The sequence below is a fragment of the Stegostoma tigrinum genome, chromosome 25 (assembly GCF_030684315.1).
Source record: "Stegostoma tigrinum isolate sSteTig4 chromosome 25, sSteTig4.hap1, whole genome shotgun sequence".
In the NCBI taxonomy this organism is placed as follows: domain Eukaryota; kingdom Metazoa; phylum Chordata; class Chondrichthyes; order Orectolobiformes; family Stegostomatidae; genus Stegostoma; species Stegostoma tigrinum.
In genome coordinates, this window is record NC_081378.1 from 4,773,858 (window position 1) to 4,796,924 (window position 23,067).

Consider the following 23,067-nt stretch of genomic DNA (forward strand, 5'->3'; position numbering starts at 1 on the left):
TCCCCAGGCTGCGAATGGGTTCCATTCTGCAGTCTGTTCACAAGTTGATTTGTATGTAAATTGGAACATAATACAGGACAGCTTCAAGGAGATGTTTGAAAATACAGGACCATTTGTATGTCAGGTCTTTGAAATCACACCCAGTATATCTATGAAAAGCATAAATTGCATCATGCAGATCAGATGATCCTATAGGGACTGAGTAATAATCTAAGGTGCAGTTATACTGAAAGAATTTTGCAGAATTCCCAATAGTTGGTTTTTGTGGAGCTTTGGCTAAGATCTGGAAGATGAGTAATATGAGGCTATGAGACATGTCATATAAAAGGAAGAAACCAACTTCTGCTGAAAAATAATTTGGGAGCATTCAGGATACTGCCTTCCAATGAATCGGTGCTTATCAACTGTCAGGAAGGGGAAATGGAAGAATGTCACAAAGTTGTTCTAAAACAAATTGTGGGGCAATACAAGCTGCACTTCACACTTCTGGAGGCATTTCTCCCACTAACAAATCTGAACAGGATACTAAATTAAATTAGAAAAATTACTGTAAATGCAGCTTCTGGAAGAAAATGAGCCAATGTTAACAGTTTGTGCAAATTTGGTGAACTGCAGGAGATACTTTTTAAAACAGCCCACTAATTTCAAGAAAAATATTTATTCAAGATTAGTCAGAAATAACAAGCCACCTCTCTGAACGTCAGCTCGGCAAATACAAGATCTGTTGTGTAAACTGGTAGGGTTTGGATGCCCTATCATTAAGTCTAATTCTCCTTGCTCCAAGATTCCTCTTTATTGAATCAGTGAGTAATGCTACTACGGTGGGTGTACTGGGTTAGACATACTAAAGCTGGTGAAGATCCAGAGGTTCATAAGTAAGTGGCAAACCTTGTTAGTACCTGAGACATGATCTTAAAGAGAAACAAACCTCACGCGTTCCAAATAGCCGTGATTTTGGTAAGTTGCAACCTATTAGATTTTTTTTGCAGAAATTAGAAAAGTGGTAAATTTATTCTTGATTAAAAAAGTTAATTTTACGTCTGGAAGTTTAACACCAGAAAATAAGACTGTTCTCAAGTAGCACCATCTATACAGCGAGATTTAAAATACAGCATTTAATCTTACACTCATTGACTCCTGGATCATTTTGAACTACTTAAAAATTTGCCATGCTCTTCTCCTCTTGGTAGCAGCAGCTCTCCACCGATTTTTGGCCCTTTCTTCTCCTAGACAGAGAGAATTCAGAAACGTCAATGTGCAGACAAAAAAGAAACAATTTTGCAGCACTGGAAATGTCATTACACAAAGAAGAATTTCTGCAAAGAAAATAGTGAATCTTGGTGCATAACAGTTTTGTTAGCAACAAAATGTCTGACAGACAGTTTGTCCAAGTTGAGACTATCATCATTTAGATATAATCTCCAAAAGCCCATAACAACTATCTTCCATTTAGTTGGGAAAACCAACAGCTCCGCCCTCCTAATTTTCCATGTGGAAAGTTTTACATGTCCATACATACAGACTGAACTCAAGGGAGGTTTAAGGAAGACCACTCCATGTGGCCATTATGGGACGCTGAGGCCTTCAAGACAAGGTTCCTTAACAGCAGACGGAGAGGGGGTGGGCAGCATCAACGCTCCAGACCCAGCAACACCACCAGGAGCAGTGGCCACGGTTAGACGGACATGTCTCAGGACAAGATTATTACCCACAGAGGCTGTGTGTGTGTGTTGTGTTCAGGTCGGTCAGAATGGCCTTGACAAGAACGGTTGGTGTAAGGGAGAGTTCCCAGAAGGATATCCAAACGGGGGGTTCCGGCTGCCAGATATACTCTGGCAAGTCAATCTAGAGATGATCATGAGAGATAACCCCCACCCATGATGGGCAAAAGAGCAGCAAGAGTGGGGTGAGGCCCATAACTGCCTCATGCAACCTTGAGGAAATACATCTTATACCCAGCTCAAGAAACATCTGATCCAAACATTTCATCCCACCTTCTCGGAGGACAGTCAGGAGTTTAGCAACTTACTCTAGTTTTGTCAGTGTCATCTAAATCCCATGAATGAATGTTAAAAAGAAATTTAGTTAGGTTTGTTTCTTGAGCCAGATTTGGGGTGTCTTTGCACAAGTTTTTGCAAAGGTCCCACCTCCAATGAGGAAAAAGTGCCATTTTGTAATACCGGGTAGAGATTCATCCACAGTGTGAAACTCACTCATGGGGAAGGTTTCAAAGTCACAGAAATCCACATCTGCACATAGGTTCTCTTTCTAAAATTAAAGAGGCTAGAGGTTCCTAGTGGCTGTTCCTGGACAAACAAACAGTTTAAGATTCCAGACACTATTCATGAACCCGGACACCACTGGACGTTCCCTCATAGAATTTCCTACCAAGGCATATTCATCAACCCTGAATAAACTGGGCAATGGGCTTTGAAAGACTGGTCTTTGTAAATAAACACGTATAACCAGATTTTGAAACCTAATATCATACCAAACCACAAATGGGTTATGGAATTTTCCAATGGAAGGAAAAGATTCAAGGCCCCCAACAGACAGCAGTGGCTGGAAGCTTTGTTTAGTAATGTCTACTGGGAATGGCAACTTTTTGTCCGATACTTTCCTGATTCATTTAAAACTACGTTTTTATACTATTCACTCATTACTACAGCAGTACAATACTTACCTCTTGTTCTATGTCACCTCATTTGTCAAGGGTCACATGTGAATTCATGAGTGTCAGCATGCATGGCCGAACGTTGATCCGTATGCCGACATCCAGCATCACATCCTCCATCACTGTAACTCCCTTCTTGTTAACTTATTTTATTACCTTAGCAGACAGGCTCTTGGGAACTTATTACAGTTTCATTCCTTTAAAACTAACCTAATTTATTCAACTCACTGATGGAACTTTAAGAACTATATCAGATAAAATGCTGCTAAAATCACTGAATTGGACCTCAATCTTGGAGGTGGTTGCCTAACACGAAGAAGGCAGTTTTGTTTGTTTATGTTGTTTCAATCCATCACTTGCACGGAAGTTAAAGACCACAACCAGACTTCAGTCATCTAATGTGTCCTCTAAATGTATTATCAAGTCAATAAATTACATGAAAACTCAAATTTTGTTCTATTCTTTTAATTGTTTAAGTCCATTTAATTCCTGATAGGGGAGGACCACTGTCTCTAGTCAAAACTTATTACAAATAAAATGTTTGTTTTGGAAGTAATAGTTTAACATTTTACCTTATTTTACTCTGCAAAAGATGCATTATTGACTACATTATCATATACCATTCAGCACTTACAACCAAACCAAAACAGCAAGCCGTTCAAAACATGAGAACCTTAGATGAACTCACCTTCAGCATTCCATCTCTCTCCCACTTAAACAAGCCACAGTTACTGAAAACAAACATAAGAAATTACTATTACGTCAGTCAAGTAAATACATTATTATTTATTTCATTATTCCACTTGTTTAAAATATATCAACCCTTGGAGGGATATCGGCCAAATCATACAAGTTGGGCTAGTTTAGTTTGGGAACACGATCAGCATGGACCAGTTGGACCTGTGCTGTATGACTCTATGAAAACACTCGCGTTTCCAAAATTGCAGAAAATTAGAAGAATAGTCTGATGATTTAAAATGGAAGTGCTCATTGTTGTGGTCTGTATATACTGACAAACACAAAGTTGAAACTTTTGTACACTATGTCAAAGCACAAAGTGTCTTTTTAAAATCTCAAAATAGAAAGGCGGGGGGGAATGGTCGTGGTTTTCCTCTAGTTTTCTATCAATTTTCTTTCAAATGTTAGCATACCAGTTCAGCAAGTAATAGGGATAGAAAATCAGATGTTGGACTTTATTTCAAAAGCAAAAGAGTACAAAAATATGGAATTCTTGAAACTATACAAGGCACTTATCAGATCACAGCTGGAATACTGGGTCCCTATCTAAGGGAAGATATACTGCCCCTGGAGGCAGACCAGAGAAAGTTTGCTAGGTGGATACAGAGTATGGAGGGATTTTCTTAAAAGGAGAGGGTGAGTCAGTAGGGCTTGTGCTCATTGGAGTTTATAAGAATGACAGGCTACATTATTGAAAAAAGATTTTCAGGGGACTTGGCAAGGTAGATGTGGAAAGGTCATTTCCCCTGTGGGAGAGTCCACGACCAGAGGGCATAATTTCAGAATAAGAGGTGATACATTTAAGACAGGGAAGTAATTTCTTCTCTCAGACAGTAATGAATCTGTGGAATTCTTTACCACAGAAGGCTGTCAAGACTGGATCATTAATATTCAAGGCTGAAACAGATTGTTAATCACAGAGAATAAAAGGTTATGGAGAAAAGGCAGGTCAGTGGAGTTCAGCATTATGAGATCAGCCATGGTCTCACTGAATAATGGAGAAGACCTAACAGAATTAATGGTCTACACTTCTGCTCCTACGTATTACGGTCTGAAGATAATGCTTAACACCCACACACGCCATTGTGCCCATTTACCTGAGTGAGTCAGGTCATATCCATGTATGGAACATCTAGTATTTGGATAATTATAAGGAGCCAAAAGTTTCACACTGCTTAAATCAAGATCTTCCTGCTCCAAATTCATGGAAATCAGGTACACCTGATAGACATGACCGTCAGGCCTTGAAGAGATTTTGCTTTTGAGTTAAAAATCAAGAACATCAATTCTTTTCCCCTTTCCTTCAATAATTTACAAATGCTACTGAGCGTGAGGGTGATCTTCACTCCTTCCAGAGGAATAAACCACGTGAATAATCCTCAACTGTGTTACAATCATAACAGTGGAAAGCTGACTTCTTTGAAGACTTAGACACTGCACTAGATCACCCTTAAAAAAAATGTACTTATGATAAACATTTAGATTGGCAAGAAAAAGCTTCCTTTTTCTAAATTCAATAGCATCGCCACAGAGATAAATACAACTCATTGGATCATAACACTCCCAATGATGTACTATTGTAAGCACATATTATTTTTTTCAGAATCAGAGTAAGCTTTGACTCTGGATTTAGGCTATATTTTCAATACAACTTATTTTGTTTTGCTCAGGTGCTACAGTTGTAGTTTAGTGGTTTAGTTTAGAGGCCACAAAGTCCCTATGTGTACACAATGCAATGCCCCACAAGTTTCCAACACATTTGTGGATATATTACACAGGTTGCTTCAATCAAATTAAGTATTTCTCAGTCTGAATCACTCTCTATTTGGGTCTAACAGATATTTTCTTTGCATCAATTAACCTACAATTTTTAGACAACGTACAAATTGTCTGTTAAACAGTCACAACTGTTTCAAACTTAAGATATTTTCATAATGGACTCCCAACCCTTTCCTGAATAACAAGTGTAACAAACCCGGTGGAGTTCTCAATTACTCTGCAAGTCCTCACCTAAGGTTATGATTGCATTTCTGGTAACTACAACTTTAAAGTGAAGTGAGCTTAACTGAAACATTGGTAAAGGAATCAATGTTAAAACAGTAGTTAGGTTCTATATCAACCTTATCAGAAAAAAAAGATATTAAAACATTGTATTCAAGCACTTCACACTACTAAATTCCTATACTTATAGGTAACTTTCAAAAACAAAATAGCTTTAAAAATATGAAAGAAAAACGTAATGTGCCACTTACAGTACCATCGTCTCACTGACAATCCTGCTTTCTGATCATTCTGGTCTCTGCCAACCCTCTTTACTGCTCAATCCTGAGTAGTGGGCATTCTTCATTCCCTGACCCTCCAGGCTGAGGTTTCTCCTTACTCCCTGACCCACATATGCTCCCTGACTCACACATGTGCAGCTTCCCCTCGCCTGAACTTGTGCTCATGTTTAAGATCTAGATTTAGCCCAAAGCTGGGGCACTGACATTGTCGATGTGCGAGTCCCTTAAGTATTGGGCCTTTATACATCTATACTCTTTACACGCCTTTCAAAACTACTTCTGCCTTACTGTTCTTCTCCCAAATTCTCAATAATCACACAAGTTTCAGGAGAGGGGAGTGGGGGATGTAGTTTAAAAAATAAAATGGATTATAAAAGCTCCAGCACTGAGAACTGTTGAGTCTTGCACTTGCACAGCGTCGCAGTATTGGATTCAGTGTGAACAGAAGTACGGGAGACAGAGAGTTAGAGAGAGTGAGTGTTTGTGTGTGTTGGGGAGCAGAGGAGGTGCCAAATGAATCAAGTAAAAAATGGCATTGAAATGAATTGTGCAATGTTCAACAAGATAATGTGCCCCGTTAACTTAGTGTGATTAAAGTGAAACAATGATAAACATGGAATGTTTACTTCGCTCAAAGGGTTGTGAAACTGTGGAATTCACTACACCAGACTGCAGTCAATGCTGGGACAATGAGTAAATGTAAAGTGGAGACGGACAGATTTTTAATGAATAATTGGTTAAGGCGTTATGGAGAGCAGGCAGGAGGTGCTGAATGGCCTACTCCTGCTCCTAGTTCTTACATTCTTAAACAAGAACTTACTGAAGTGTTATGAAGAGCCAAACAGGAAATATAATCCTTGTATAATAAGAAACACTGAACCACATCCTAAACTTGGAAATGTGCAATAAAAACCTATAGGAGTCTGTGAGTCATATAATCATACGGCATGGAAATAGACCCAATGGGCCAACCTGTCTCTGCTGACCAAGTTTCCCAACCGAAACTTGTCCCACTTGCTTGCATTTGGCCCATTTTCCTTTAAACCTTGCCTATTCATGTACCTGTCCAAATAACTTTTAAATGTTGTAACTGTGCCTGCATTCACCACTGGATTCAGGGAGAATTTTGTCAATTGGATACAAAACTGGCTTGACAGCAGGAGACAGAGGGTGGTGCTAAGGGGTTGTTGTTTGGACTGGAGGCCTGTGACCAGTGATGTTCTGCAGGGATCAGTGCTGGGTCCACTGGTGCTTGTTGTTTAAGTAAATGTTTTGGATGAGAATTTAGGAGGCATGGTTAGTAAGTTTGCAGATGACACTACAAGCGGTGGTATGGTCAACAGTGAAGGTTATCTCTGATACACAGGCATTTTGTTCAATTGGGGCAATGGGCTGAGAAGTGGCAGATGGAGTTTAATTTGGATAAATGCAAGGTAAAGTAAAATGTTATCAGGACAAATGGAGCTAAAACCTAACGTAGCAGGTCAAATACAGGAGGCGATGTACATCTGTTAGTGTTGTCTGTCCTTATTTCTTACCTTTTCTCATGCGTGATGTGCACACATTAGCAATCGATGACATCTCCATTCTATACTGGACATGAAAATAGTGTGTCAAAAAATTTCACCTTAAAACCCATGTGTCAGGTATCTCTTTCAGTAGGGCTTTCCAAACAGGGAGCTGCAAGCCGAGATTTTAGGGTCATGAGCTCCAAAGCAGTAATGACTACATGAAGCTTCAAGGGATCCCTGACACCTCATGGACATTTTAATAGGTTTTTCTACCAAATGAAATGGTCTAATCAGCTGCTCAGTGAGGCCTAATTCTGTTTGATGGCCTGTGTGAAAAGTTAAGTGTTTGTTCTGCCTGTTGGGTCACCAACTACTCCTTACTAAGGGAGATGTGCAGAAGTAGAGAGAGAGAGAGAGCTGAGGGTAATGAAGGAAGAGAGAAATGGAGAGTTGATGTTGAAAGGAGAAGAGATGTGAGGTGGTGGGTGGGGGAGGGCACAGTGTTGACAGATGCTCCACACTTTTCCCCACAAACGGCTCCTATATCTTTGCCAAACATTCTGAACCCAAGTTCTGGAGATGGGTGACTAGATGCAAAATGTTAACTCTGCTTTCTCTCCACAGATGCTGCCAAAACTGCTAAGATTTTTCAGCAAATTCTGATGTTGTTTCCGACAATGCAAAAAGGTTTGAGAAGCACTGCTGTAAGGAACTCAGCTCAATATCTTGCATTAGCCTATCTTGGAAGTCAGGATCAATTCAGTAAAGAGACAGTAAAAATATCTGAAGCAGACGCTGGGCTGGGAGACCAAGCGTACTGAAAGACTGAGTTTCCGTGGGATAAAACCATCTGGAAGAGCATGGCTTGATCAAATACAGTCAACACGGCTTTGTGAGGGGTAGGTCATGCCTTACAAACCTTATCGAGTTTTTTGAGGATGTGACTAGAAAGGTTGATGAGGGTCGAGCTGTGGATGTGGTGTATATGGACTTCAGTAAGGCATTTGATAAGGTTCCCCATGGTAGGCTCATTCAGAAGGTCAGGAGGAATGGGATACAGGGGAACTTAGCTGCTTGGATACAGAATTGGCTGGCCAACAGAAGACAGCGAGTGGTAGTAGAAGGAAAATATTCTGCCTGGAAGTCAGTGGTGAGTGGAGTTCCACAGGGCTCTGTCCTTGGGCCTCTACTGTTTGTAATTTTTATTAATGACTTGGATGAGGGGATTGAAGGATGGCTCAGCAAGTTTGCAGACGACACAAAGGTCGGAGGTGTCGTTGACAGTGTAGAGGGCTGTTGTAGGCTGCAGCGGGACATTGACAGGATGCAGAGATGGGCTGAGAGGTGGCAGATGGAGTTCAACCTGGATAAATGCGAGGTGATGCATTTTGGAAGGTCGAATTTGAAAGCTGAGTACAGGATTAAGGATAGGATTCTTGGCAGCGTGGAGGAACAGAGGGATCTTGGTGTGCAGATACATAGATCCCTTAAAATGGCCACCCAAGTGGACAGGGTTGTTAAGAAAGCATATGGTGTTTTGGCTTTCATTAACAGGGGGATTGAGTTTAAGAGTCGTGAGATCTTGTTGCAGATCTATAAAACTTTGGTTAGACCGCACTTGGAATACTGCGTCCAGTTCTGGGCGCCCTATTATAGGAAAGATGTGGATGCTTTGGAGAGGGTTCAGAGGAGGTTTACCAGGATGCTGCCTGGACTGGAGGGCTTATCTTATGAAGAGAGGTTGACTGAGCTCGGTCTCTTTTCATTGGAGAAAAGGAGGAGGAGAGGGGACCTAATTGAGGTATACAAGATAATGAGAGGCATAGATAGAGTTGATAGCCAGAGACTATTTCCCAGGGCAGAAATGGCTAGCACGAGGGGTCATAGTTTTAAGCTGGTTGGTGGAAAGTATAGAGGGGATGTCAGAGGCAGATTCTTTACGCAGAGAGTTGTGAGAGCATGGAATGCGTTGCCAGCAGTTGTGGAAGCAAGGTCATTGGGGTCATTTAAGAGACTGCTGGACATGCATATGGTCACAGAAATTTGAGGGTGCATACATGAGGATCAATGGTCGGCACAACATTGTGGGCTGAAGGGTCTGTTCTGTGCTGTACTGTTCTATGTTCTATGTTCTAAATGTGGTCTTCTCCTTCACTCTTCTAGCGTCAGTGTAGCTGACTGAAGTAAAAACCAAAAGAACTGCGGATGCTGTAAATCAGGAATAAAAACAAGTTTGCTGGAAAAGCTCAGCAGGTCTGGTAGCATCTGTGAAGGAGAAAACAGAGTTAATGTTTCAGGTCCGGTGACGCTTCCTCAGAGCTGATAGTGGCTGGGAAAACGTCAGTTTGTATGCAGAAAGTAGGGAGGTGGGTGGGGTAGGGAGTAAATGATAGGATAGAGCCTGAAGAGAGAGAAAGGCAGTTGGACAGACAAAGGAGTTGCTAATGATCAGGCTGGGAGGGTGAATAGTTGTTAATGGGGACTGTTAGTGACTAACAACAGGGGCTGTGTAATGGCAGGCTATGTGGTAACAAAGCCTGGTGTGTGGGGTGGGGGGCTGGGACATGGGAGAGTTTAGGCCCTAAAATTATTGAACTTAATATCCAGAGGGCTGTAGGGTCCCAAGCGGAAAATGAGGTGTTGTTCCTCCAGCTTGCGTTGGGCTTCACTGGAACACTGTGGCAAGCCAGAGACAGAGATGTTGGCCAGTGAGCAGGGTGGTGCATTGAAGTGGCAGGTAACAGGTAGTTCAGGGATAGTGGGAACTGCAGATGCTGGAAAATCCGAGATCACAAGGTGTAGAGCTGGATGAACACAGCAGGCCAAGCTGCATCAGAACAGCAGGCAAGTTTCGGGCCCAGACCCTTCTTCAGAAATGGGGGAGGGAAAGGGGGTTCTGAAATAAATAGGGAGAGAGGGGGAGGTGGATAGAAGTTGCATAGAGGAGAAGATGGGTGGAGAGGAGACAGTCAGCTCAAAGAGGCCGGGATGGAGCTAGTAAAGGTGAGTGTGGGTGGGGAGTTAGGAAGGGGATTGGTCAGTTAAGGGAAGATGGACTGGTCAAGAGGGTGGGATGAGGCTAGTAGGTAGGAGATGGGGGTGGGGCTTGAATGGAAGAAGGGGATAGGTAGGAGGAAAGACTGGTTAGGGAGGTTATGTGGAACAATCCAGTTTCCGTAGCAACACTGGCCCTAAACCCCAACTCTTCCTCCGTTACATTGATGTCTGTATTGGCACTGCCTTGTGTTTCCACGAGGACCTTGAGACGGTTCAGGTCTTTGAGCCAGGGAGAAGCAGACAGCCCGAAGACCCTCCTGGTGGGGAATGGATGTGTAAAGGGATTACACATCCATGGTAAAGAGACTGAATGAAGTGATGTGGACAACCTGGATCATATTTGAAGGTTCTGAATAGTTCAGTACAAACATTGGATGTATACTATTTTTATTACTAATGCTAAATTACTCAATACATATTGTTTAAAATTTCCATTGAACCAAGTTCAATTACAGTGAATTGAAATCTTGAACTGATAATTTCAGAACATTTTTATTTTTCTCATCCACCGGCCTACCACATACATACCTGCAGCTTTTCTTTGGTAATCTTGTTAATGCTATTGCTCTGTTACCACATGGGCATTTAAAGAAGCGTTTGATTGCATCATGCCAATGGTAATCATGGTTTTCACTAACACACATCTCCAGCGGTTTGTAATATGAATATCTGCACTGTTAAAAAAAATGAGGGAACTATTAACTACTTTATATTTGCATAAACATTTACAGACAATGTAACAGAATTCCTTGCTCTGAAGCATGGAAACAGTTCAATTCAGTTCTTATAGGATTACACAATTCACAACAATAAAATTACCAAAACAAAATACTTAAGGAAGACTCGTCACTGCACCTACTTACGTAAGCAATTAAATAATTTCCTTTCAAGATACATGCTGTGCAATAAAAAAAATTGAGATGTACACGTTAATGCATTTATTGTTCATCTTTATTTGTCCGGGGTGGTATACTATCTCCATGAACTCTTGCAGCCTGTGTTATGAAAATAGGCCCACTGTGCTGCTGGATAAGCAGACCACGTGATCGTTCAATTATTTTTCTTCCTGTACTTTGATACATGGCAACAGCCTGCTTGCAGTGATTTAAGTGCAGTGATATGGACGTACATGGAATAGTGTAGGTTAGATGGGCTTCAGCTCGGTATGACAGGTCGGCACAACAACGAGGGCCGAAGGGCCTGTACTGTGCTGTAATGGTCTATGTTCTATGTATATCAGACTGGAGTCACATATACTCCAGAAAAGCTCAGATAGATTTCTACATGTGAAACATTTATTTATTTATGGCAATCTGACAATTTCACAGCCCTTTTAACTGACAGGGTCTTTTAAATTCTGGATGAAATTTAAATATTCCCTGGGTTATTAATCCTGTAACACACAACTATTTTAATATACAACTACGTTACAACATACCTGTAGCAAAAACAAACACCACTGTAACATATCGTGCATTTAATGGGCCTGTGAACTCGGCCATGTTGTCAAGTTCCCTCACATCAACAGGTATTATCCCAAACTGATTGCTTGAGGTTTGCGGTCAGCAACAAGACTAAGTAATAAGGCATATGCTGCAAATCTCAAAAAAGATGGCCAGAAAGATCTAGTGATCTATGGTGTGGATTTCCCTTTTCCTGCTGTCATCTTGACTCTAGAGCCAAGTCAAAGGGATCTCTGGCACGTAGCAGCAGTATACACAGTCAATGACAGGAACATTTTCACAGACAGTAAATTGGAAAGTGAAAAAACCGATGGGTCCTTGCTTTTATTTTAAAATTTCACTCATAGTTAAATAGATGTTGGAAGAAATGCACAGTATTTTAAATGGAAGCTAAAATACCCTAAGAAAACTAAGGCAGTGAGTATGAACTTCTTCAATTAAAAACCCAGTTGCACTTCATTCATGAAGGCTCACCTCTCTCAAGGGCTTTTAATACTAAGAATACGAATGGGAATGTAATACTCAATAATTCCTCATTGGTTATAGCCTCTGGTGACCACAACAGCACACACAATGGGGAATAAATCCACAGTTTTGTCATCTTGACCACTGTAAAATCTGGGCTGTTTAAAAAAAACTCTTGTTTCCACAAAGCATGGATCAAAATATTAGAATTCAACAATGGGTCACACAATCAGTTCCTTATCCAGAATTTAAATAGCTTGCATAACCTTGTTTTCCTCCCTGCTAACAGATTTAACCTATTATCACATTTTTATGACTTTAAAAATGTCTGGTTTATTATGAAAAGTGGGACACAAAAATGCAGAAAAACACGAAACATTGGAATTTATAATGAACACAGTTGGATGAGTGGAAATCAGGTTTACAATTCGAGCCATCTGGAGGAGGACAAGGGTTATTTTAAAAAGGACATTGGACTGAGTGTATGAGAAATGTATAGAAAGGTATGAGAAAGCCGTTTTCTCATTAAGAACAATATTCTCAAAGTATTAAGGAATTTCTGAACTCTTAAGCATACTTTTCTGCAAATGATTAAACTGAACATGCGCTGTTCTCTAAATAAAACAGTATATATTTTAATTACATCACAGTACAAGCAACACAGCGTTTTCCTGTTTTCTGGTTTGATGATTCCACACACTTTCAAGAAAAATATAGCTTTAAAGTTAAAGTTGAGGTATGATAAATTTTGCAACCAAGGATGAATCATGCAGTTAATTTTTGTTTAATTTTGAGCTGTGTTTCTTTTCTCAAATCTCCAAGAGCTCATGCTCCTTTAATTCTGGCTTCTTGTGATCACCAGATAATGCTGTCATGCCTTCAGCAACTTAAACTGTAAACTCTGGAATTCTCTCCATAAGCAACTCCTTCCTCTTTCAGGCTGCTCAAGCTTCCAGTCACCTGCATACTTGTTATAAGTTGGACAGTGTCAAGTTTGGCCATCTTGTGGGCCTAATAAATTCAATTAAACTACAAAAGCAAGATGGAAGTGGAACACAGAATTGATGAGCAGAATTAACCAAGTGTATGAGATTAAGTCAAAGATAAGAGAGAAGAAAAAAGTTGCTCATTTTTCCTACAACCATACGTGTGCTGGACACCAAGTTAGCCTCACTATTATTTGAATAAGCAACTAGAAAAGATGCCATGTACCCTTCTGCCTGCCCACCCAAACCAGGCTAGAAACTCGAGATCTCTGATTTCACACACTTGAACTCTTATCAGCTTATAAGCATTCCAATGCCAAGATAGAATAAACCAAGAAAAAAAAGTATGGACATCTTGGTACTCAGCTGCCTTGTTTCTATCTACACCTGCATCTCTGAGATAGTCCTTTCATTAGCAAGAAAACTGGATGTAATGATTAACAAGATTCTTACGTACATCTGGCTGCTATAGGTTTCTGTCTGGTTTACATTTTTAATACGGTGAGTGCTGATAACATCATCATTATTTCTACTTCAGAATCCAGATATATAGATCAGATGTATAGATGTATATTCATATAGATCCTAAAAAGCTCTTTCAAGGGTATTTGATTCAAAACTGACAGCTATGGCTTTTATCAATCCATTTTTCATTGGTCACCTCTAGAACAACATTGATCATTATGTACTGCTTGGCTGAACACAACTGAAGAAGTGAGCATATTTTATATCTGCAATGGTTGGAGTTATACAGAAACTCTATGATCCCCATCAATTTATCATAGAGTCCCTATAGTGTGGAAGCAGGCCCTCCGAAGAGCATTGCCCCCCACACCCCTACCCACTGCCCTGCATTTCTCATCTAACCTGCACATCCCTGAACACTATGGTCAATTTAGCATGGCCAATCCACCTAACCTGCATATCTTTGGACTGTGGGAAGAAACTGGAAAGCCTGGAGGAAACCCACACAGACACAGAATAAGCGGTCTATCTCAAAGAAACAATTAAATAAATTTGAAACTATTGAAGAAAATATGCATTTTGCACCTGGGTGCCAACTGAACAGTTGGTTGATTATGTGGGTGAGGCCAAAACTTTGATTATTTTCAAGAAGGATTTAGATATAGTTCGTGGGGGTGAAGAAACCAAACGTATGGTGAGAAAATTGGAAAAGAGGACTGAGTTGGATGATCAACGTTGATCATGCTGAACGGTGGAGCAGGCTTGAAGTGCTGAATGGTCAACTTTTCTCCAATTTTCTATGCTTCTACCTCGCAAATGCAGTATTTCCACTCAGGTTGCCTATGAGAATCAGAGATTCTTTTGGAAAAAAAAAATTTCTTCCATTCTCTTATCTTTGCACCTCGGAACAATCAAGGTTGATCTGACCAGCAGGGCTCTGCCTCAAACTGATCCGAGTTGGAGGCTTTCAATGATACTGCAATAATTGGTGAATAATCCAATCAGAGTGTTGGTATGAGACATTAGGACTAATAAATCAAGCACCATGTCAACAACTCACATTTTCATAACAACTAATATGCAGCAAACTGGCAGAAGGCTCATCACACGAGTTATCAGTCAAAAAAATGAAGAGTCATAAGTAGTACACATCAGGACAGGTAACCAAAAGCAAGTCCAAAGGAGTAAGCTTTAAGAAGGATCTTAAAACAGGATGGAATGATACAGAAGCAGAAAGAGTTTGGAAATTCCGAAGCTTACGACCCAGACAAGCAAAGGTATAGCCGCTAACAGAGTGAAGGACGACAGCAATGCATTAGAAGCTGGTTTTGGACAAGTAGTACCATAAGGATAATAAAGTGTGAAGCTGGATGAACACAGCAGGCCAAGCAGCATCTCAGGAGCACAAAAGCTGATGTTTTGGGCCTAGACCCTTCATCAGAGAGCTCTCTGATGAAGGGTCTAGGACCAAAACGTCAGCTTTTGTGCTCCTGAGATGCTGCTTGGCCTGCTGTGTTCATCCAGCTTCACACCTTATTATCTTGGATTCTCCAGCATCTGCAGTTCCCATTATCTCAAGTACCATAAGGATGCAGGATTGGAGGTTATAGTGATAGAGAGAGATGTGGTGAAGATGAGCTAAGAATAGTCTAAGACCTTTTGGAAACAGGAATGGAGGTAGGCCATTCAGCCCATTGAGTTTGCTCTGCCATTCAATTAGATCGTGCCTGATCTAACGATCCTTAGCTCTACTTGCCTGCTTTCCCCCCATAACCCTTGATTCCTTCCAGATTAAAAGTCTGTCTATCAAAGAATGAATATACTTAACTACCCAGACTCAACAACCCTCTGGGTACAGAATTCCACTGATTCACTACCCTCCAAGAAGAAAATTCTCATCTGTCTTAAACCCATTATTCTGAGATTGTATCCTCTGGTTCAGACTCTCACAAGGGGAACCGACCCTTTCACATGTAAGCTGTCAAGTCGCTTAAGAATTTTGTATTTTTCAATAAAGTCACCTTTGATTCTGTTAAATTCCAATGAGTACTTGTACAACTACTTGGCCTCTCTTAATAAGACAGTCCCTCCATACGCAGTATCAGTTGAAAGACCCTTGTCTAGACTGCTCCAATATCAGTCAATCATTCCTTAAACTCTGCTCTGGTCTGACTAGTGTCTGGCATAGTTTGAGAAAGGCCTTGCTGTTTTTATACTCCATTCCCTCTAAACTAAAATAGAATTTATTTTGCCATACTGTTCCATTTGCCTTCCCTATCAACTGAACTTGCTGATGTTTTTTGATTCATACAAGACTCCCAAATCCGTGTGTACTGTGGCTTGAAGTTTTTCTGCATTAAAGTAATATTCAGCTTCTTTGTTCTTCCTGTCAAAGTGCATAACTCCAAATTTTCCCACATCTACCATGAATTTGTCGGTTCTGAAATTTAACTGAGAGAATTTGGGGCCATGAGGCAAAATAACAGTGGATACAATGGTTATAGGTGAATGGCAGTTGTCCTATAGCTCTCTTGTGTTGAAAGTTGGTTTACTAAAAGTCCAGTGTTAAAATGGATGCATTCCAAGCCTAAAGAAAAGTTCATCTATTTTAATATCTACTTTTGTCTTCCAATATTGTATTCTTTGGGTATTGTTTCATAAATCTTAGGGTGCAATGCTATTGGTTGTAAAGCAGACTAGTGGAGTAGACATGTCCACCAGTACTTCTCCTATTCAGGCAAGTCATTAACCCAAACGATTCATACATTGTTGAAAATATGACTAGTGGGAAGTTATACCAGATTTGCAAAATGCCTTGTTTATCAATGGTATAAAAACATAGACTCAAAATGATCATACTGTTGGAACATTTAATTTGTAGCGCGGGATACAATTGAGTTCTTTTATTCTGAGGAGAGAATGGTCACATATACACTTCTTCACAGGCCTCTTAAATTCACTCACCGTTTTACAGCTTACTACTCTGCACTTCAATTCACGGATGTTTCTCATCTTGTCTTCCATTTGCTCTTTTTTCACGAGTGGCTCGAAGTATTGCTCTTGAAGCTCTGCCTCTACCTGTTGAAATATACAACAATTCTCAATCCTTATACCAGATCACAGTTAATATTTTTGTTGTTATACATGTTCATATAAAAATCAGTGAATCACCAAACTGCAAAACAAGCACAAATAAACATGTTTCATAAACCATACCTTATTAGATTGTGTATTTAAATGAGCCAATGCAAGACTGGCTACAATTTTTTTTTATTTGATCATGGGATGTGGGCTATGCCATCATTTATTGACCATCTCCAATTCTCCACATGGTTAATGAAGAGTCAACCACATTGCTGTGGATCTGGAGTTACATGTAGGTCATTAAATCCCTACTATAAAGAAGCAGGAAATCCACACAGACCCTCTGAACAGCATCCTAACCAGACCCACTCACCACCTTATCCCTGTAACCCTGCATTTCCAAAGGCTAATCCACCTAACCTGCACATCTTTGGACTATGGGAGGAAACTGGGCCACCTGGAGGACATGAGGAGAATGCGTAAACTCCAGTCACCTGAGGGCGGAATCGAACTCAGGTCCCTGGTGCTGTGAGGTAGCAATGCTAACCACTGAGCCAATGTGCCACCTGAAGTCAGACCTGAGCATGGCAGATTTCCTTTCCTAAAGGCAATTAGCAAACCAGATGGATCTTTAACAACAACTGACAATGGTTGCCGTTACACTAGCTTTTTTTAAATTACAGATTTGTGTAGAATTCAAATTTCACCAACTACCACGGTAAGATTTGAACCCATGTCCTCACAGCATCAGCCTAGGTGACAGTGACACTACACCACTGTCTCCCCAGGAGGGAACCCAGGAAACTGTAAGGAATTAATTACCTACTATTGCTTTGAAATTTTAAACTTCGACTTAGATTTAAAAAAATGTGCATTTACACAGTGTCTTCCATGGTTACAGGGTATAAAAGAACACTTCACAGCAGTAAACCATCAAGTGATGAACTGTTGTAGTGTAGGGGATACATGGCAGCCATTTTATGTACCAGGTACTGCAAAAAGCAATAAGGTTATATGTGATATTTGGTTTTGATGGTTTGATCGAGGGCTAAATATTTGCCTTCTGTGTTTTACTAAGTAGTGCAAAGGGATCTTTTACAACAAACTCAGAGTGTAGTTGGGGTTAAAATTGTATCAGAGATAATAGGAACTGCAGATGCTGGAGAATCCGAGAAAACAATCCGAGAGCTGGATGAACACAGCAGGCCAAGGAGACCTTAGGAGCAGAAAAGCTGACGTTTCGGGCCTAGACCCTAGTTTAATGCTCTGAACGGTGGTGACCAAGTCAATGTAGCAGCAATGGATCACAGTGCTACCTCCATTTAATCAGTAGCATCTTGCCTTGGAATAAGAAAATTGTGAATTCAAGTCATGGGATTCAGGGTGAGCGTGCCAATTAGATACAAAATTGGCTTAATGGCAGGAGACAGAGTGATGTTGGAAGGTTATTTTTTGGACTGGAGGCCTATGACCAGTAGTGTTCCACAGGGATCGCTGCTGGGTCCACTTTTCTTTGTCATTTATATAAATGATTTGGATGAGAATATTGGAAGAATAGTTAGTAAGTTTGCAGGTGACACCAAGATTGGTGATATAGTGGACAACGAAGGAAATTATCTGAGATTTACAAAGAGATCTTGATCAATTGGGTAAAGAAGCTGAAGACTGGTGTGGAAGGATAATGTTAAATGGAGACAAAATACCCCAGTCAGTTAAGCAAAGACTACAATGGCAGCAAAACAGCTGAACGCTCTAGATACTGAAAACCACAGAAAAGTCCAGTCAGTCAAAAACAGGAAAATTCTGAGACACAGTAAGGTTTAAAAAAATATATATACATGCTGAGGGTTGGCTTCTCTAAAAGTAAGACTTTTGCAGAAGAGAGCAGAAAGCCTTTAACTTCAAAATCCACACTTACCTGATGGCTGCTAAGCTCAAAAATAGATAACGTTATTAGCAATTGTCATAAGGTGATTGGTGTATTGTGTTGGTAAGGCTTATGATCAAGATGTAACTGGACAATGAAGAAACATGATTTATGTACAAAAAAATGCAACTGTAACTGCCTGTTTTAGATTAGTCTTGCAGGGTTACTAGCATCACTGTTTGTTGACTCTCCTTACATGCAAGCAATAAACTAGTTAATGTTCAACAAGTTGCCACTTGACTAGTCATTTCTACGACAGTGAGAGATGGAGTTTAATTTTGGATAAATGCAAGGTATTGCATTTTCATAAAACAAACAAGGACAGGTCTTATACAATTAAAAGTAGGGTCCTGTTTAGAATTTTAGAACAGAGATCCCTAGGGGTTTAGGTACATAATTCTTTGAAATTTGCATCATGTATTGATAGGATGGCTAAGGCGGCATTTAGCACGATGGCCTTCATTGTTCAGACCTTTGAGTATGGGAGTTGGGACATTATATTGAGGTTGTACATAATGTTGGTGAGCCCTCTTCTGGAGTACTCTGGTCTGTTCTGGTTGCCCTGTTATAGGAAGGATATTATGAAGCTGGAGAGGGTTCAGAACAAGTTTACGAGGATATTGCTGGGAATGGAGGGTTTAACTTATAAAGGAAAGGTTGGATAGGCTGAGACTTTTTTCACTGGAGCACAGGAGGTTGAGGGGTGACCTTGTAGTGGTTTATAAAATCATAAGGGGTATAAATATGGTGAATGGCAGGTATCTTTTCCTTACGGTGAGAGATTTCAAGACTAGACATATGTTTAATTTAAGGTAAAAAGGAGAAAGATTTAAAAAGACAGGAGAAGCAATTTCTTTACACAGAGAGTGGTTTGTGTATGGAATGAACTTCCAGAGGAAATGATGATGCAGGTACAGTTACAATGTTTAAAAGACATTTGGATAAGTACATGAATAAGTAATGTTTGCAGGGATATGGGCTAAGCACAGGCAGGTGGGAATATTTCAGTTTGAGATTATGGTTAGATCAAAGGATTTATTTCCGTGCTATATGAATCGATGACTAAGTCCCTCTCCAGACTTGAACAAAGAATCTTGGCTAACACTCCTGTGAAGTACTGGGGTAGTGCTGTACTGTCAGGGAGAGGCCTCAAGTAAGAGGGTCGACACCAATAATGGGTTTAGGGGCCAGCATATGCTGCAGCAAAAGTGCTGATTGGATCATGTGTCCCAGTCTCATACTAACGTAAAGTGACTTGAAACTTAATCTCGTGACTCATGAGATACAGGCCCCATTAGATGAGCAGTATTGGAATTGAAATAATGTAAAATGGCACACCATTAAACAGGGGCTTACAGAACATTCAGTGGGAAAAAAAAATTAACTTCAAGTCTGATATGACTCTTTTTCAGAAGAAGAATCATATCGGACTTCAAACACTAATTCTGTTTACCTCCTTACAGATTTTGCCAGGCCTGTTGAGATTTTCCAGCATTTTAAATTTTTATTTTACATCTTCAACATTAGCAGCATTTTGCTTTTATCTTGCTGAATATCTGTTAATCAAGGAAACAGAAATTCTTTCAATCCCTAAGAAGTCAGTATCTTTTAAATATATGCACTCCGGTTTTCTGTCACAAAATCCAACGGATATCTTTATTGTGTTAAGCTAAGTACCACAATCTTATGAAGTTTATGAACATTTTTGGGCAGAATTACAACTGAACTTTTCACGATCCTTCATTTAAATGCACATGAAGAAAGGTCTGCAACTAACAAATGATAAGGTGCTTAAAAACGTCACTCATTTCCTTCCTTGTACCGATATTACTGCTCAATTCTAAAGGACTGATCTGAACTTTTAGTTTCAGAGATACAAGTTCAATAATGTTGATGGGCTGTAGTAGGTGTACACATTGAGCAATTTCTTCGTGTCCTGAGTTTTTTGCAAATGTGCATTTTATAGCCTGCAAGATGTCTGAGTTAAGTGGCGTTTCTGTGCCAGATTATAAATGCCTTCCATGAAATGTTGCAAAAGCAAATATGATTAAGTTCCTTGTCTCTTTAGAGTGGAACACAGACTGCCATTATATGATTAGTCAGTGGAGTTTTAACAAGAAATGCATGGCCTGAACATAAACCACAATTAAGCCACAGTGTACAGTCCTGCAGTTAGACATGAGAGACAGAGACAGACTGGCCACACCTCTTGCACTGCGCCAACATGTCTCGATCGTGCATTCAGTATTTTCTGAAACTCTTCTGAGTCCAGGTACTCCAGCTGTGCACGGTGCTTCTTTAAAGTTGGTTCATCATCTCCCTCATCTGTAGAGAGAGAGTTTTTGAAAGATGTTTGGGCACTAAGAAGCTTCACATAAAACTGTGTAAAGAGATGAATAATTTTATGTTTTAAAGTGTCTGAGTTACTTACCCCATTTATGATGATCTACATTACATGACCAGTACACACTGAAGAGCCAATTAAACCCCTAAAGGTTTCTGTGCTGCAAGACTGCTAAGAACAGTTTATCAGAGGCCTGAACAATTCTTGATTTCTCTTCCAATAAGTTTTTACATTCTGTCGGATTTTGTGTCTCAATGGTGATATCTGCCACTACACAGATTGGCTTGGGCAAGTGGTAAGTAACATTTATGACAAGAGCCAACTAATCAAGAAAGAATCTAATCATCTCCTCTTGACATGCAATGGCATCACCATCACTGAATTCCCCTATCAGCAGCATCCTGGGGCTTACTGTTGTCCAGAAATTGAACTGGATTAACCATACAAATATCATATCTAAAACAGCAAGCCAGAAATTTGCAACCAGTAACTCATCACTTAGCTCCCTAGAGTCTGCCCAGCACTGACAAGGTACAGGTAGGGAAGGGAATACTCTCCATCTTGTCTGCATGAGTTCAGCTCCAACAACACTAAAGGAGATCAACAGAATCTAAGACAAAGCGGTCATCAAGACCGGCAGCGCAACCAGCAACGTAAAACAATTCATCCTCTCCACCACTAACGCACTGTGGCAGCAGTGATGCACTGCAGCAACCTGTCCAAACTGCTTCAACAGCATCTTCCAAACATGTGACCTGCAAGGCCTACAGCAAGGGCAGATGAATAGGAAATCCATAACGTGCAAGCTTCCTTCTAAGCCACACATCATTCTAACTTAGGTTATAGCAGCATTCCTTCACTGTCACCGGGTTGTAAGTCCAGGACATTACACTGTGGGTGCACTGACACTATATGGGCAAAGTAAGTGAATGGGCAAGAATATATTCGATTTGCCATTAGTATGAAGTTATCTGCTTTATTGCAAAAAAAACAAAGACACAATTCTTAGATGGACAGTGGTGCTGGGAGGTAGTGGCAGTCTGGACTTGGTGTCCTTGTTCATACAATATTAAATGCTAGCATGTCGGTGTCGCACATACTTAGGAAGGCAAATGGTACACTGGCCTTCATGGCAAGGTGATTTGGATACAAAAGTAAAGAATTAGAATTAGAAATAGGAGTACAGAGTATTGATGTCTTACTGCAATTGTAAAAAGTCTTGGTGATACCAGATCTGGAGTATTGTGCACTGTTTTGGTATCATTTTCTAAGGTAGTATATATTTGCCTAAAAAGAGCACAATGGAGGTTCACCACTAATCCTTGGGATAGACAGAATGTCTTATGAGGAAGATACGAAACGACTGTGCTTATAATCTTTATTGGTTTGGAGTATGATAAGCGATTGCAGTGAAAACTAAAAAAATTCTTATGGGACATGACTGGGTAGATGTAAAAAGCATGTTTCCCCCAGCGGATGATTGTAAAACCAAGAGATATAATTTCTGGGAAAAAAAAGGCAAGACTTTTAAGGCTGAGATGAGGATGAATTTCTTCACTTAGTGGGTGGTGAAGCTTTTGAATTCTCTACTGTGGAAGCTCAAACATGCAACATACTCAAGACAGGAATTGCTAGATTTTGCAAGACTAACAACATCAAGGGGCATGGAAGTGGTGCAGGAAATTGGAAGTGAGTTAGATTACCAACCATGATTTAAGTGATGATAAAAATCAGACTCTTGTTCCTGTGCAACAGTTTTAGAAGAGCGCTCACTATCAACTTCCCCAGGGACTTTAGAAATGAGCAATAAACAATGACTAATGATAAGATTCTTATTAGTGTAGATGAGCAGAGAGATCTCGGTGTCCATGTACACAGATCCTTGAAAGTTGCCACCCAGGTTGACAGGGCTGTTAAGGCATACAGTGTTTTAGCTTTTATTAACAGAGGGATCGAGTTCCGGAACCAAGAGGTTATGGTGAAGCTGTACAAAACTCTGGCTGCACTTGGAGTATTGCATACAGTTCTGGTCACCGCATTATAAGAAGGATGTGGAAGCTTTGGAAAGGGT

At 40.2% G+C, this 23,067-nt stretch overlaps 1 protein-coding gene across 4 annotated transcripts in view; it reads right to left on the bottom strand.

The window, feature by feature from the left end:
• Positions 1-642: 642 nt before the first annotated feature.
• Positions 643-23,067, bottom strand: part of mcm10 (minichromosome maintenance 10 replication initiation factor) — a 57,130-nt gene continuing 34,705 nt past the window's right edge. For all 4 annotated transcript variants that reach the window (XM_048553707.1, XM_048553708.2, XM_059654829.1 and 1 more), the window contains 5 exons: positions 20,859-20,977; positions 16,606-16,719; positions 10,791-10,936; positions 3,363-3,405; positions 643-1,226 (listed from right to left, as the gene is read on the bottom strand). In XM_048553707.1, the coding sequence (XP_048409664.1) occupies positions 1,143-1,226; positions 3,363-3,405; positions 10,791-10,936; positions 16,606-16,719; positions 20,859-20,977 (506 nt within the window). In that variant the 3' untranslated portion in view covers positions 643-1,142. The remainder of the gene's footprint in view (positions 1,227-3,362; positions 3,406-10,790; positions 10,937-16,605; positions 16,720-20,858; positions 20,978-23,067) is intronic.